Here is a 14368-nt window from a genome sequence, read left to right as displayed (position 1 = left end):
ACTCAAACTCAGAAAGAGGGTCTAAAAGGGACTAAAAGACCCTGTTATTTTACAGTGTCCTTGTTTCATGTACTTACCATAGTAATAACAGTAAATTATGCATAGTTATATGCACCTAAACCTCAACCAAACCCTAATCCTACCCTATAGTAAGTACATGCAGTTACTTAATATTACTCAGTACTTAAATGTATAATTACACTGTAACAATGACACCTTAAAATAAAGTGTAACCCTTTATTTGTCCTTGTTGCACTGTAAAATACACAAATCCGAGTAATATTAATGAACAGCATGTACGTACTGTAGAGTTGGTTTAGTTGTATAATTATATTATATTATAAGTATATTATATAATTATGTATAATTTGCTGTTTTTACTACAGTAGGTACATGTAACTTGTGACAATGATTTTGTTGTGATTTCGTTATATTAATAAAACAATTTATTTTGGTGCAAGAAATCCAAAGTAACATTTTAAGGGTATTTATTATCTGTAATATATACCTTGTAACTTACAAAAAACAATAAAAGAATTATGAGTAGACTACAGCCCTTTTAATGTGCCCCATTATGCTTTTTACAAATATAATGTATGTAGTGTGTAATAAAGCTGTCTGTGAATGTAAAAGCTCTGCAAAGTTTCAAAGTGTAGATAAATGGAGTTTTTCTCTCCTAAAAGAAAGAAGTGATTCTCAACTGAAACGAGTCATCAGTAATTCAGTCTCGCTTCCTGCTGAATCTAAAGGTTTGTAACTAATTGGCATAATGCCAGCCTGTGGTCTTGATTGGCTGAACAGCATCTCTTAGCCCCGCCCTCAAACACTGTAGTTTATCTGAGACTGGTGCTGCATCCCAATTCGCATACTATCCGTCCTAAATAGTATTTGAAAATGATTCAAATTAGTACATCCCAAATCTTAGTATGTTGAAATGAGTGTTCCAAAGATACCTGGATGGTCTACTATTTCCTGTCAGAATCCGAAGTGCAGATCGATGCACACTCTAACGGCTCATATTGCCCACAACCATGGGCTTTGTCTCCTCCAGGCTGGATTACTGTAACGCACTCCTGTGGGGAATCCCTGGCAGGAGCCTCCAAAAGCTCCAGTTTGTGCAGAATAGTGCTGCCAGGGTCCTAATGAGGGTGCGGAAACATTAGCACATTACCCCTATCCTAAAATCCCTTCACTGGCTCCCTGTTCACTTCCGCATAGAATATAAGATCCTCTTGCACATCCACTACTGTCCGCACGGTGCGGCCCCCACATACCTCACTGATCTCCTTTCCCTACACACCTCCACCCGGACCAGAGCAGGCAAACGGCACCTCCTGGTTACACCTAGGACACGGCTTAAGACTATGGGCGACAGGGCTTTTAAAGCATCCGCTCCTCGTCTGTGGAATGCCCTTCCAGAACAACTCAGAGCTCCCAAGACTACGGATGTTTTTAAAAAAGAACTGAAAACCTTTCTTTTTAAAAAAGCGTATTTTTAAGTGTCTGTGTATTTGTTTTTGTTTTTATTTATTTTTTATCTGTTTGATTCTTGTAGCACTTTGAGATTTGATGTCAAATGTATAGTGCATTATAAATAAAATTCATCATCATCATCATCAACTCATCGCGCGTTGGACGAGGATTCGGTTAGAACTACAAACACGAGTGAAAAGTGTTAAAAAACTACAGACATGGAGGACGCGCGAGTCCGGCGGTTATGCAGAGGTTTAGATCAAGGGGTTTGAGTGATTAATTCTCAGTATCTATCCTGACGAAAATGTATTTATTCAATGTTTTCTACATTATATTGCATCTGCAGCAGCATTGTGAACTTTTGTAAAGATACGTTTAGCCATTAACTTTTAAATGCATCAGTATATTCAAATTGCAAACACACGAGGAGAGTTTCCGCATGAAAGACCCACGACTGGCAGATAAACGTGCAACTACATTTCTCTCTGAAACTGTAGGAAATTAAATTAGATTGAATGGAGGATTTTAACTGTGACAAGATGATTGACAGGGCAGTTTACGGTGACAGGATGCACGCCACAGATCTGTCCGTTAAGATGACGAAGTAGTGTGTCCCAAAGCTTTTAGGTTGTAATATAAGTAGGCGAATTGGGACGCAGCATGGAAGAGTTTGGTTCGTGTTGTTCATGTCGAGAAGACGCTGTTTTCTGCTGCCAAAGCAAATCCATTTTGATGAGATTGATACGGTAAAACCCACGCCATCGTTACTGTTCATATCTCTGTGATCAAGAGCTGAGATTCAGATATGATAATGAGCGTTTGGTTTCTGACTCAGAGCAGCTCTCAGAGAGGCGGGGTTTAGAGACTGAATCTTCGAAACTAACCGTTTCAGACTCTGAGAAATTAAGGGACGTTCAAGGTTTATTATGAGAACATTAAAGTTTTTTTCTTTTTTTTTTTCTCAGATGCATGTAAACCTGTTGAAGGAAACTACAAAACAAAGTAAAGAGCTTTTAAAATAGCATGATAGGGCACTTTGAGGGCTAGCATTTGTAAAGGTTCATACCTATTCCATAATTCTGTTTCCATATTCTCTATTTCATGGTCTATGACACTGTACAGGACTCATGTTTGTGCAATAAAGCCATGGGTGTTCTTACCTTGCCGTAATAGAGAATGTGACAGACATCTCTGATAATGTTGGGAAGCTCAACAATTTTCTCCCTGCACTCCTCGAACTGAGCAGCGACGCTATAGCACCGACAGACGTGCCCGCACACCTGAAGAACACACACACAAACACTGTGAGCTCGCTCTTCATGTGCTCAGTGATGGTTGACTATGGTTGTGGACGCACCTGTACTGCCATGTCCTCAGGTTTGCTGGAGGCCGTGAGCACAGCCACGCAGCGACACAGAGCCTCCATCAGCATCTGCGCACACACACACACAGCGTTAGCATCCGATCTCAGGCACACGGCTGGTAATTGTGCTTCAGCGCGCTTTAACTGTGCTTCACTGCGCTTTAACTGTGCTTTAACTGTGCTTCACTGCACTTTAACTGTGCTTCACTGTGCTTTAACTGTGCTTCACTGCGCTTTAACTGTGCTTCACTGCGCTTTACCTGTGCTTAACTGCGCTTTAACTGTGCTTCAGGGCGCTTTAACTGTGCTTCACTGCGCTTTAACCCTCTGAGGTCGAGAAACGCGCCCACGCGTTTTGCTGGATTTTTTTCAGTTCAGTTCAAAAGAAATTAATTTTGCTCTGTTGACTTTGATATTACAAGCAAGTTTCATACATCAATCGATTCTGTTAAATGTGTATTATTTTTGTGTATACTCACAATAAAAACAAAGTGTGGTGCTTTTTGCCAAATAAAGAAAAATAAACACGAAGCTAGGTTCTGCCTTCTCTCTGTCCGTGTAGTCCATTCCGAAACGCGTCCGAAAATGAATCATAACTCAGCGAATACTTCTCACACAGGCATGTGAGTTATGTCTTTATGAAGCTTGAAATCTCTTCTTTTAAATGAAGTAATTTATATAAAACACAAATGTTTTCAACTCATGTAATCCGTTTGAAAGCAAGGAGAGGTACCGTTTTTCCTTCTGCCTCATTATCTTTATAATCAGCTGCGGGCGCCCCGCCCCCGGCGCGATTCACATGTAAATAGTTTAGGTGATCTAGTATACGCCCCCCGATCAATGCCATAAAAACACAGTTTCTATCAGACTTACTGATAGTTCATCGCGTTTTGAGTATGGCACGCTTCTCCGGTAATAAAGACGCCCTTCAGATGATTCTGGACAGCGAGGAAGAATGCACGATACCGGGTTGTTTCCTCAGAGGAAGATTGTAACAGACGACGAACGGCAGCATATTGAAGAGCGAATTCCGCCGAGGACACAATTTCGGAGTAAGTTTTACTTAAAAGTCTTTTGTCTTTTATTTTTCGTGTTCGCATTTATGAGGAAAAAAACAATATTACGTGACAGTTCTCCATTATGGACGCGAGCGCTCTAAGCACTAAAATACTTTCAAACATTCACAGAGACCTCAAAACAGAAACTACAAATCCTTTCTTTAAAACGAATTTCGTTTTGTATCAATTGTATCTTAATTTTAATAATTTTTTCATTAACAAATTTCCTGGATTTAAAGTAAATATAGGCTAGCAATCACAACATAAGGTCTGAACTGGAGATCATCATGAACCCGTAGCCTACTCGCCTCACATGTCTAAAAAAAATTTAATATATTTACAGAAAGCTGGTTCTAAACAAAACCATCCAAAACAAAAAAACTATGTAGCCTAATAAATGTGCATTTCTCCGGTGCGTTCACAACGTTACAGTCAGGCGAAATATGAAAGACAACATTTTGTTTAGTAGATTTGGGTACAGTTTTTACTGTAGAATATACTGCCACATCAAATAAGCTTTTGTTTAGCAATTTCTATATATAAAATAGCCTACTATTTTTGTCAAAAATAAAGTCATCAACTAAGATGTTAGCTGTTCCAATGTTGGCTATATTCAAAGTAATGAATACATAGATAAAATGTAGGCCTATAATCTTTTTTTTTACAAAGAAAGAGTACACTTGAAATATTGTTGAAATTGTAATTATTGTTGTTGTAACCTTTTTAACTTTGAAATATGTATGATAAAATGTATACTTTAGTTTTTACAAAGAAAGATTACACTTGAATTGTTGTTGTAATTGTAACCTTTTTAATAAAAAAATATATTTACAAGGTAGATGTAAACAAACTATTAAAAGGTAAATATAAGCCTTTTCTTTAAATAATTTTTATTGTGTTTTATTAGTGACAAATTTGGGGAGAGGATACATATTCCAAAACCTGAAAATACAGTATGAGAATTAACTGCACAATTACTAGACATGTTTTCCTTGGATATTATAGGCCAAATTGCAAGCACAATATGTGGAAAAATAAAAAAGAATTGAGATGCTTCCAACTGTTGCTCTTGCATTCTTGTGGCTCAGTGACTCACCTGAATGAAAGGGTCATTAAGTATGCGGGCCCCATTGTCTCCTCAGGTGTGAACCACTAAATATGCATGATCGTTGACGCCCACTCCGCATATTGCCTTTCCAAACAGAAAGTGCTTTGCAAAATTCAAATCAATGTATTGTGTTATGTGAATGATAAGGGCAGGATGATTTTCACATCATTTTGAAGAAAAAACACTAGGCAATGACATCTATTAGACAAAAGTCTTATTGGCACATATTTAGCATGTGTTTTATGGCCTTATTTCAGAAACTTTAGTTTTTAGTTTTTTCAATAACCACGCATAAACATTATTCTCTCAAAAATGCAGACATGTACATTCTTGTTGCTCACATATTATGGTAGCCCTGTTTGTGCTAAATAGTGTGTAATTTTTTTTTGCCATTAATATGTTTATAAGCAACTGAAAAAAGCACAAATGTCAGGGCATGTCAGAACATCTCAAGGACCCCAAAAACCCCTCAGACCTCAGAGGGTTAACTGTGCTTCACTGTGCTTCACTGCACTTTAACTGTGCTTCACTGCACTTTAACTGTGCTTCAGGGCACTTTAACTGTGCTTCAGGGCACTTTAACTGTGCTTCACTGCACTTTAACTGTGCTTCAGGGCACTTTAACTGTGCTTCAGGGCACTTTAACTGTGCTTCAGGGCACTTTAACTGTGCTTCACTGCGCTTTTACTGTGCTTCAGGGCGCTTTACCTGTGCTTCACTGCGCTTTAACTGTGCTTCAGCACGCTTTAACTGTGCTTCACTGCGCTTTAACTGTGCTTCACTGCGCTTTAACTGTGCTTCACTGCGCTTTAACTGTGCTTCAGGGCGCTTTACCTGTGCTTCACTGCGCTTTAACTGTGCTTCAGCACGCTTTAACTGTGCTTCACTGCGCTTTAACTGTGCTTCACTGCGCTTTAACTGTGCTTCACTGCGCTTTAACTGCGCTTTAACTGTGCTTCACTGCGCTTTAACTGTGCTTCACTGCACTTTAACTGTGCTTCACTGCGCTTTACCTGTGCTTAACTGCGCTTTAACTGTGCTTCAGGGCGCTTTAACTGTGCTTCACTGCACTTTAACTGTGCTTCACTGCACTTTGACTGTGCTTCAGGGCACTTTAACTGTGCTTCACTGCGCTTTAACTGTGCTTCAGGGCGCTTTACCTGTGCTTCACTGCGCTTTAACTGTGCTTCAGCACGCTTTAACTGTGCTTCACTGCGCTTTAACTGCGCTGTTTTCTTCTGCCAAAGCAAATCCATTTTGATGAGATTGATACGGTAAAACCCACGCCATCGTTACTGTTCATATCTCTGTGATCAAGAGCTGAGATTCAGATATGATAATGAGCGTTTGGTTTCTGACTCAGAGCAGCTCTCAGAGAGGCGGGGTTTAGAGACTGAATCTTCGAAACTAACCGTTTCAGACTCTGAGAAATTAAGGGACGTTCAAGGTTTATTATGAGAACATTAAAGTTTTTTTCTTTTTTTTTTTTCTCAGATGCATGTAAACCTGTTGAAGGAAACTACAAAACAAAGTAAAGAGCTTTTAAAATAGCATGATAGGGCACTTTGAGGGCTAGCATTTGTAAAGGTTCATACCTATTCCATAATTCTGTTTCCATATTCTCTATTTCATGGTCTATGACACTGCGCTTTAACTGTGCTTCAGGGCGCTTTACCTGTGCCTCACTGCGCTTTAACTGTGCTTCAGCACACTTTAACTGTGCTTCACTGCGCTTTAACTGTGCTTCACTGCGCTTTAACTGCACTTTAACTGTGCTTCACTGCACTTTAACTGTGCTTCACTGCACTTTAACTGTGCTTCACTGCACTTTAACTGTGCTTCACTGCGCTTTAACTGTGCTTTAACTGTGCTTCACTGCGTTTGAACTGTGCTTCAGCGCGCTTTAACTGTGATTCACTGCACTTTAACTGTGCTTCAGGGCGCTTTAACTGTTTCACTGCGCTTTAACTGTGCTTCACTGAGCTTCACTGCGCTTTAGCACTCTCTCACCTCGATGCCGTTCTCCCGCCGCAGCTCCTCTGCGTTGAGGGCTGAACAGTTCACCGTATGGAAGGCCAGTTCAGTGGCTGCCGGCAACAGAGGAGCAGTTTTGGAGAAGAGCTGCTCATCACCCGTCTCCATGGTGATGGTCTTAATTAGCATGGGGTAGCCAGCATATTTATACGGCTCCAATTCTGAGAGGAGAGAGAGTTCAATCTAAATCACTCGTTTATTGTGTGAACATCAGGAATCTGAACTAGAGATGTGATCTGTTTCTGCTTTAAGGCCCCGATATACTTCAAGAGACATAGAAGAACGAACTGGTGTGACGTAACTTCAAACTACTGGCTGATAAACGCCTCTGAGCTCCCATTGGACCGTGTGGTGATGATGTAATAGGTGGGTGTGGCTCTGAGGCTTCACCTTCTTTGAGGTGTAAATCTGTTCAGTCGGTCGCGAGTAAAAACATGAACACACTGAGAGAAACTGAAGCTGAAAGAGACTCTGACACTGTTGTTCATGTTTAATTCTGTAAAGCTGCTGTTTTAAAGCATCTATTGTATAAAGTGCTGTATAAATTACATTAAATCACATTAAAGCTGTATAAATAAACATGACTGAAGATCTGAATCTCAGAGCTACTGTAAACATCTACATCTCTGTGATCAGATGCTTTCTGAACCGCTGTTCTCTCAGTTTGTTCAGCTATTGAGAGGAAAGTGCAGCACATATTCATCTAAACGCCACTCTCAGCAGCATCGGGATGTTTGCTAATAGTTTATCACTGAAAGGGGTTTACCAAACTTATTTTTGAACAAAAGAATGTAAGCAAAGAAGCGTAGAAGGAAATGGAGCGTGTCTGTGAGTGCATCAGGGCCTTTAGCGTGGAGTTAGCGTGGGTTAGCGGTTCTGACCCTGTTTGTGTCTGTTGAACAGGATACTCTGGGCCTTCAGGATCAGGATGATGTTTTCTGGGTCTGGGCCGTCCACAATACGGGCTGATTTAGTGCACAAGAACTCGTAGGCTTTGTTCACCTTCTCAAACATGTCCTGAACACACACACAATTGTACAGCCTGGTTATAGACTCTCACATGGCTTTGTTCAGTGATAATCAGACTGAGTGATGAACACTTACCCTGCCCTCTGGGTTTTTGTCTGGATGGTATTTTTGAGCCAATCTGAAGTAAGCTTTCCTTATTTTACTCTCGTCATGCCTTAGAAAAAAGAACACAAACTCATATCAAATCACAAAGATTACAAACAAAAGCATAGTGTCACATACATAATATTATCATATTTTATTCTAAACGATTTATGGGTGCACATCATTATTATGTTAATAATGTTGAATCAGAATAAGTTCCTCTTGCAGCATCTCTTCTCTTCTCTGATGACGAGGGCGGGGCAACCTGTCACTCACATGAGATCAGCCAATAGCAAACCACAACCAGCCAATCAATTCCCCACAGACACAATCAAGTCCCGCCCACATTTGATCTTGTTCAAGCGTTTCACTCTGATATACGACACAATAGAGGAGAGAAGACCAGCACAACTTCCCTTTCATTTACAGGTCAGAATGGGAAACTGACTGGTTTTGGTGCTAGAAAGAAAATATGCAGCAGAAGTGAAAAGTAAAATAATAATAAAAGAGCATGTGACTCACTGTCCCTGTCCGTTGGGGAGGTTGAGCACTTCGTAGGCGTCGTCCACAGACATGGAGGGAGGCTTCTTCTCCACCTCTCTCTTCCAGGCGTCCAGCGTGTCCTTCAGCAGCTTCACCTGCAGGGGGCGATAATCACACACACACTGAGTGATACAGAGACACAATCACACACACACACACAGCGTGATACAGGCGAGGGAAGTGGAGAGCTGATGTGAGCGTACAGGGTCTCGGATGGGCCAGTTGGGGAAGCGTGTGGAGTCGCACAGGTGTCTCAGGTAGTAGATGTTGCAGAAGAGCTCGGAGTCGAGCTGTGGGAAGCTGACCATTGGGATCGGGCAGTACTGGTACAGCGCTCGCGTGTTGCTCTGCAGGCGAGGGGAGAAGTCTGCCAGGTGAGCCGCGATCTTCTCGATCATCAGACGCCTGCACACACACACACACACACACACACACACACACAGAGAGAGAGAGAGAGTCCGTAAAGTACCAGCAGAGGATGATGGACCATGTCAATGTGCAGATTTACTAAGTTCCCCCCCATTAACTACTATGTAGTGTGAAGCAGAGTTACAGAGAGGGGTTAGGGTTAGTGTGAAGCAGAGTTACAGAGAGGGGTTAGGGTTAGTGTGAAGCAGAGTTACAGAGAGGGGTTAGGGTTAGTGTGAAGCAGAGTTACAGAGAGGGGTTAGGGTTAGTGTGAAGCAGAGTTACAGAGAGGGGTTAGGGTTAGTGTTAAGCTTCACCTCATCTCGCTGCTCCAGATGGCCTCCGGCGTGTCAAACTCTCCCAGGAAGATCTCGGAGAACCTCTCGGGCTCGTAATTCTCCAGGTAACACACCATGGCCTCGGGCAGCATCGGGCCCAACACACTCCTCTGCACCAGCTCCACTCCTTTAGCCTGACACGGGCACACACACCATCATTAGTGTCTGAAGTGCTTCTCTGAGTTTTCAGCATTTCAATAAATTACATATTGATTCCTGAAATAATGAATGTTCTGAGAAGCATTACCTCCTCTGATTTAAAGGCTTGTTTCAGGTGAGTGTACTTCAAGAAACTACAGAGAACAGAAGTATGTGAGTCATCATTTCTCTGTCATGTGTTTAATGAGGTGTGTGTAGTCTCTGCAGGAGTGTGTGTGTGTGTGTACCGAGCGACGGGCAGCACGTTGGAGCCGGTGTACATCATGATGAAGAAGAAGACCCCGGTGAGGTAGAGTCGCTGCAGGTTCGGGTTGTCCTGCATCACCACGTACAGCAGGTTGGCCACTTTCTCCACCAGGATGGGGTCAAAGGTCAAGAGCAGCTGCCAATGACAGGAGAGGAAGGTTACAGGTGTGCTGCAGTAGGGCTGTCACATAAACATTAGAATTTTGAATATTCGGCCATTTTTTAAAAAAAACTGCACATTCGAATGCAAAAACCATGCATTCGAAATGCTGGTGTGTCGAGAGTCACACATGATGGATGACGTCACTGACGCGGTGTGTTTCTGTTAGCTTATCCAGTACAGCATTCAGCGTGTGAGTGTGTGTGAGAGTGAGAGTGTGAAAGACCCTCAGATCAAGAGCGTCTGGTGTTTTTGATGAATATGTAGAGAGTAGAAGTGAGTGTTTCTGAATGTCAGTTTGCTGTTGTGTGTTCATGTAGTTCATTATGCTGTGTGTTGAAGTGTGTTTTCTCAGGTTACTGATACACAAACACAGTGTTATGCACTATTGTTACAATTTTCCTTGCATGCACATTAAAGAAATATTTTATTTAAGAACAATTGTTTCAAAAGTTAATGCACTTTAAAAAGTGAATGTCATTTCATTTCAATAAAATATGCGGTGCTTTCAATAAAATATGCGGTGCTTTCTGGTTTATATTTGCTTATTGCGCTCGCTTGAGCCCTCTTGTGGACACAGGAGACAGTACAGTACTTTTATCCTCTGACATGAAGTATTGCCTTTAGAATAAAAACATAATTCGAATTTTGCTAATATTTAAGAAAGAAATTTGAATTGAGCTTTTCAGCCATTCTGCCAGCCCTGGTGTGTGTGTGGTCAGTGTGTGAGTGTGTGTGGTCAGTGTGTGTGTGTGTGTGTGTGAGTGGTCAGTGTGTGAGTGTGTGTGAGTGGTCAGTGTGTGAGTGTGAGAGTGTATGGTCAGTGTGTGAGTGTGTGGTCAGTGTGTGAGTGTGTGTGTGAGTGTACCTGTACGATGTGAGGAAGGCAGGTGTTGTCACTGATGAGTCTCTTCACCTTTGGTAAAGGCCTGATGATGGCATTATCCTGGTCTCTAAACACACAAACACATCACAGCAGGTCTTATTATAAATCATAAAGTTGTAGTATAATTATAGTAGGCATTTATATTACAGTATAAATAAATGTATATTTAAACGCATTTTAACAGATGTGCCGGGATTATAGCTTAGAAAGTTTATATTTCTGCGACGTCACGGCCGGAACAACCACATGCAGAGTATGACAGAGATGATCTCAGGTGCTGATTATGTGCTCTATTAACCCCCGCTGATCTGCAGTCATTTCTGACCGAAACATTTAACTTTTTTTTTTCTTTTTCGCAATGGTACAAAACTTGGTAAAGGTTTTGCTGTGTGAACACACAAAAAATCATGGACAAGATTCGAACAGGTTAAACAGTCCTGTAAACAATAGTCACACTTGAGCTCCTCGCGGTCAGAAATGACGCATTCCTCTAGTGGAAGCGTTTGGTACTGCAGCCGAACAACATCTCACTGAAAGAGCAGTTTTTGAGATATCAGACTAAAATTTGGAGCACAACTTGTTTAGATTTATGGCTTTGAACTTCTAACAATTTTAGAGTCAAAATTTTTTGAAAATATATATTTCATATAAAAATTTAAAATAGTATTTTTGCTAATTGTTTGTAACAATAAACGTAAAATTCTGTAACTTTTTTTTTAAGTTTACTTTTTTAAACTTGTTGCACTTCATCAATAATCTGCCAAGTGTCGTCTTTGAAAAGAGATCAAACTTCAGTCTCTGCTTTAAAGCGTTCAAGATTTACCACAGTTTAAGTTGGAAATTACATGTTCAGGTCTATGCTCAAAAAGTGAATAAATGGATTATAAATACAGCGGAAATATAATTTAGTACCATAAAATTTAGAAACATCAGTTTTCTCAGATATTTTTGCAGTTGCTTTTAACCAGCAGCCAGTATTAATATGTGATCCTCCAAGGCAGTGATGGTGCATGTGTGTGTGTGTGTGTGTGTGTGTGTGTGTGTGTGTGTGTGTGTGTGTGTGTGTGTGTGTGTGTGTGTGTGTGTGTGTGTGTGTGTGTGTGTGTTTGTGTATGTTTGTGTGTGTGTGTTTGATTATCTCTTGGGCAAATAAAATTTGATTTATTCATTGCTATAGGAGAGGAAGAATTGTCTAAACTCGTTAAATCATCTAAATCGACAACATGTATGTTAGACCCTATACCGACTAAGCTCCTGAAAGAGATGCTTCCAGAGGTCACAGATCCTCTTCTTAATATCATTCATTCATCTTTGTCATTAGGATACGTACCAAAAACTTTTAAGCGGGCTATTATTAAACCTCTTATTAAAAAAACACAACTCTTTTACCTTGCATTCATATAGAACATTATACATTTCTATTATTCAAATCAGTTAAATGATTGTTAAGGCTGCATAGATTAGGTCAGCCGGAACCGGGAACCCTTCCTATAACACCTGATGTACTCGTTACATAAGAAGAAGAATGGCATCTACGCTAATGTTAGTCTTTCTGTTTATTCCGAGGTTTACTGAAGTCAGCCGGATCCGGGCCGTCTCAAGATCAGATGGTGGACCTGCGCCTGGACACGTCCACGACGCATCCCTGAGGTGCCAGCCTCATCAGCCCTGTGAAGGCCTCATCCACACCACAGCCATCCGCACTGATCCTCAACAAACCCGTCTCCATACCGGCGAGACTCCGACTCCCAACCAGAGGGAACTGGACAATATTCTGAATGTTCTGATCCAATCTGACTTCTGACCTAGCCTGGAAATCCAGAGCTAAATCTGAAAGATTAATGGTCTGGCATCGACTAATGAAACTCGGCCAGCTGGAGGGGCGGCACCAAACACGCATTTGAAAATCTCACTGCACGCAATTGGATAACACTACGACCAATCACAACAAGCCCAATACGCTCAGATACCAGCGGAGCTAACTGGTAGATTAGACTCTCGCCGTATCCGGTCGGCTAAACAGCAGAAACGCCCTTCTTGCAAAGGAAGGATTCGAGCGGCGTCTTCTGTTCCTCTTTTAGATAAAAAGCCAAGTCTAACTCGCTCATTGTAGCGGCCAAAGCCGTTTCATACAACTGGTGTTCATCCAGAGCCATCTTGCAATGTTTACTGATGACTTCGACGTCACAGCGCTGTCGTCATCTCGCCTCTGGCCCGCCTATATCAGATAACCCGCTGTGATTGGTGCAGCTCGGATACAAGGGCATATTTAATGAGCATCATTACTCGACACCAGAGTAACTCGCTGAGCAAATTCAACTTGTGCTCTCGTGAGAACTCTGGATTACCAGGGTACTTCTGACCTGTAATGCTGCCTGAATCATAATCATACACTGTTCGCTGGTTGGCTAGAGGAGGACTGAGCGACTGAGTCTGGGTTCTCCCAAGGTTTATTTCTCCATTCTGTCACTGATGGAGTTTTGGTTCCTTGCCACTGTTGCCTTGGCTTTTGGCTTGCTTAGTTGGGGACATTTAATATTCAACAATATTACTGATCTGCCTTACTTAAGGTGGACGATGACGCAACGTGTGTGTGTGTGTGTGTGTGTGCACCTGCTGGGGAAGTACGAGCACATGGTGATGAGCATGTTGAGTGTGCGTAAGTGTGTGAGTGTGTGTGTGTGTGTGTGTGTGTGTGTGTGTGTGTGTGAGTGTGTGTGTGTGTGTGTGTGTGTGTGTGTGTGTGTGTGTGTGTGTGTGTGTGTGTGAGAGTGTGTGTGTGTGTGTGTGTGCACCTGCTGGGGAAGTACGAGCACATGGTGATGAGCATGTTGAGTATGTGTGACTGTGTGTGTGAGTGTGTGTGTGTGTGTGTGTGTGTGTGTGTGTGTGTGTGTGTGTGTGTGTGTGTGTGTGTGTGTGTGTGTGTGTGCACCTGCTGGGGAAGTACGAGCACATGGTGATGAGCATGTTGAGTGTGTGTGAGTGTGTGTGTGTGTGTGTGCACCTGCTGGGGAAGTACGAGCACATGGTGATGAGCATGTTGAGTGTGTGTGAGTGTGTGTGTGTGTGTGTGCACCTGCTGGGGAAGTACGAGCACATGGTGATGAGCATGTTGAGTGTGTGTGAGTGTGTGTGTGAGTGTGTGTGTGTGTGTGTGTGTGTGTGTGTGTGTGTGTGTGTGTGTGTGTGTGTGTGTGTGTGTGCACCTGCTGGGGAAGTACGAGCACATGGTGATGAGCATGTTGAGTATGAGAGTGGCCAGGTCGCTCTCGTTCATCACGGGCGTCCCCGAGGCCATCAGGCTCCACTTCAGCTGTGGGACGGCCTGTAGGGGGCGCCACCCTTCCATGCCCTGCGCCCAGCAGCGGGTCTTAGCCGTCAGCTCGCCCGTGCGCCAGAACGCCTGCATCTGCGGGTCACAGGGCAGAGGTCAGAGGTCAGGGGTCAGCAGATCCTCACACACTCTCCTGAGAGAT

At 42.3% G+C, this 14368-nt stretch overlaps 1 protein-coding gene across 3 annotated transcripts in view; it reads right to left on the bottom strand.

Annotated features, from left to right (window-relative positions):
• The window catches only part of dnajc13 (DnaJ heat shock protein family (Hsp40) member C13), an 84776-nt gene that overhangs the window by 19837 nt on the left and 50571 nt on the right, over positions 1 to 14368 (bottom strand). For all 3 annotated transcript variants that reach the window (XM_082184533.1, XM_082184534.1, XM_082184535.1), the window contains 12 exons: positions 14099 to 14301; positions 10872 to 10956; positions 9825 to 9979; positions 9686 to 9731; positions 9418 to 9572; positions 8896 to 9097; positions 8672 to 8787; positions 8141 to 8219; positions 7918 to 8053; positions 7013 to 7197; positions 2831 to 2905; positions 2634 to 2753 (listed from right to left, as the gene is read on the bottom strand). In XM_082184533.1, the coding sequence (XP_082040659.1) occupies positions 2634 to 2753; positions 2831 to 2905; positions 7013 to 7197; positions 7918 to 8053; positions 8141 to 8219; positions 8672 to 8787; positions 8896 to 9097; positions 9418 to 9572; positions 9686 to 9731; positions 9825 to 9979; positions 10872 to 10956; positions 14099 to 14301 (1557 nt within the window). The remainder of the gene's footprint in view (positions 1 to 2633; positions 2754 to 2830; positions 2906 to 7012; positions 7198 to 7917; positions 8054 to 8140; positions 8220 to 8671; positions 8788 to 8895; positions 9098 to 9417; positions 9573 to 9685; positions 9732 to 9824; positions 9980 to 10871; positions 10957 to 14098; positions 14302 to 14368) is intronic.

This window comes from Leuciscus leuciscus (assembly GCF_965113295.1).
Source record: "Leuciscus leuciscus genome assembly, chromosome: 11".
NCBI classification, from domain to species: domain Eukaryota; kingdom Metazoa; phylum Chordata; class Actinopteri; order Cypriniformes; family Leuciscidae; genus Leuciscus; species Leuciscus leuciscus.
Note: the sequence above shows the minus strand (reverse complement) of the source record. Positions and strands in the feature narration are given on the sequence as shown.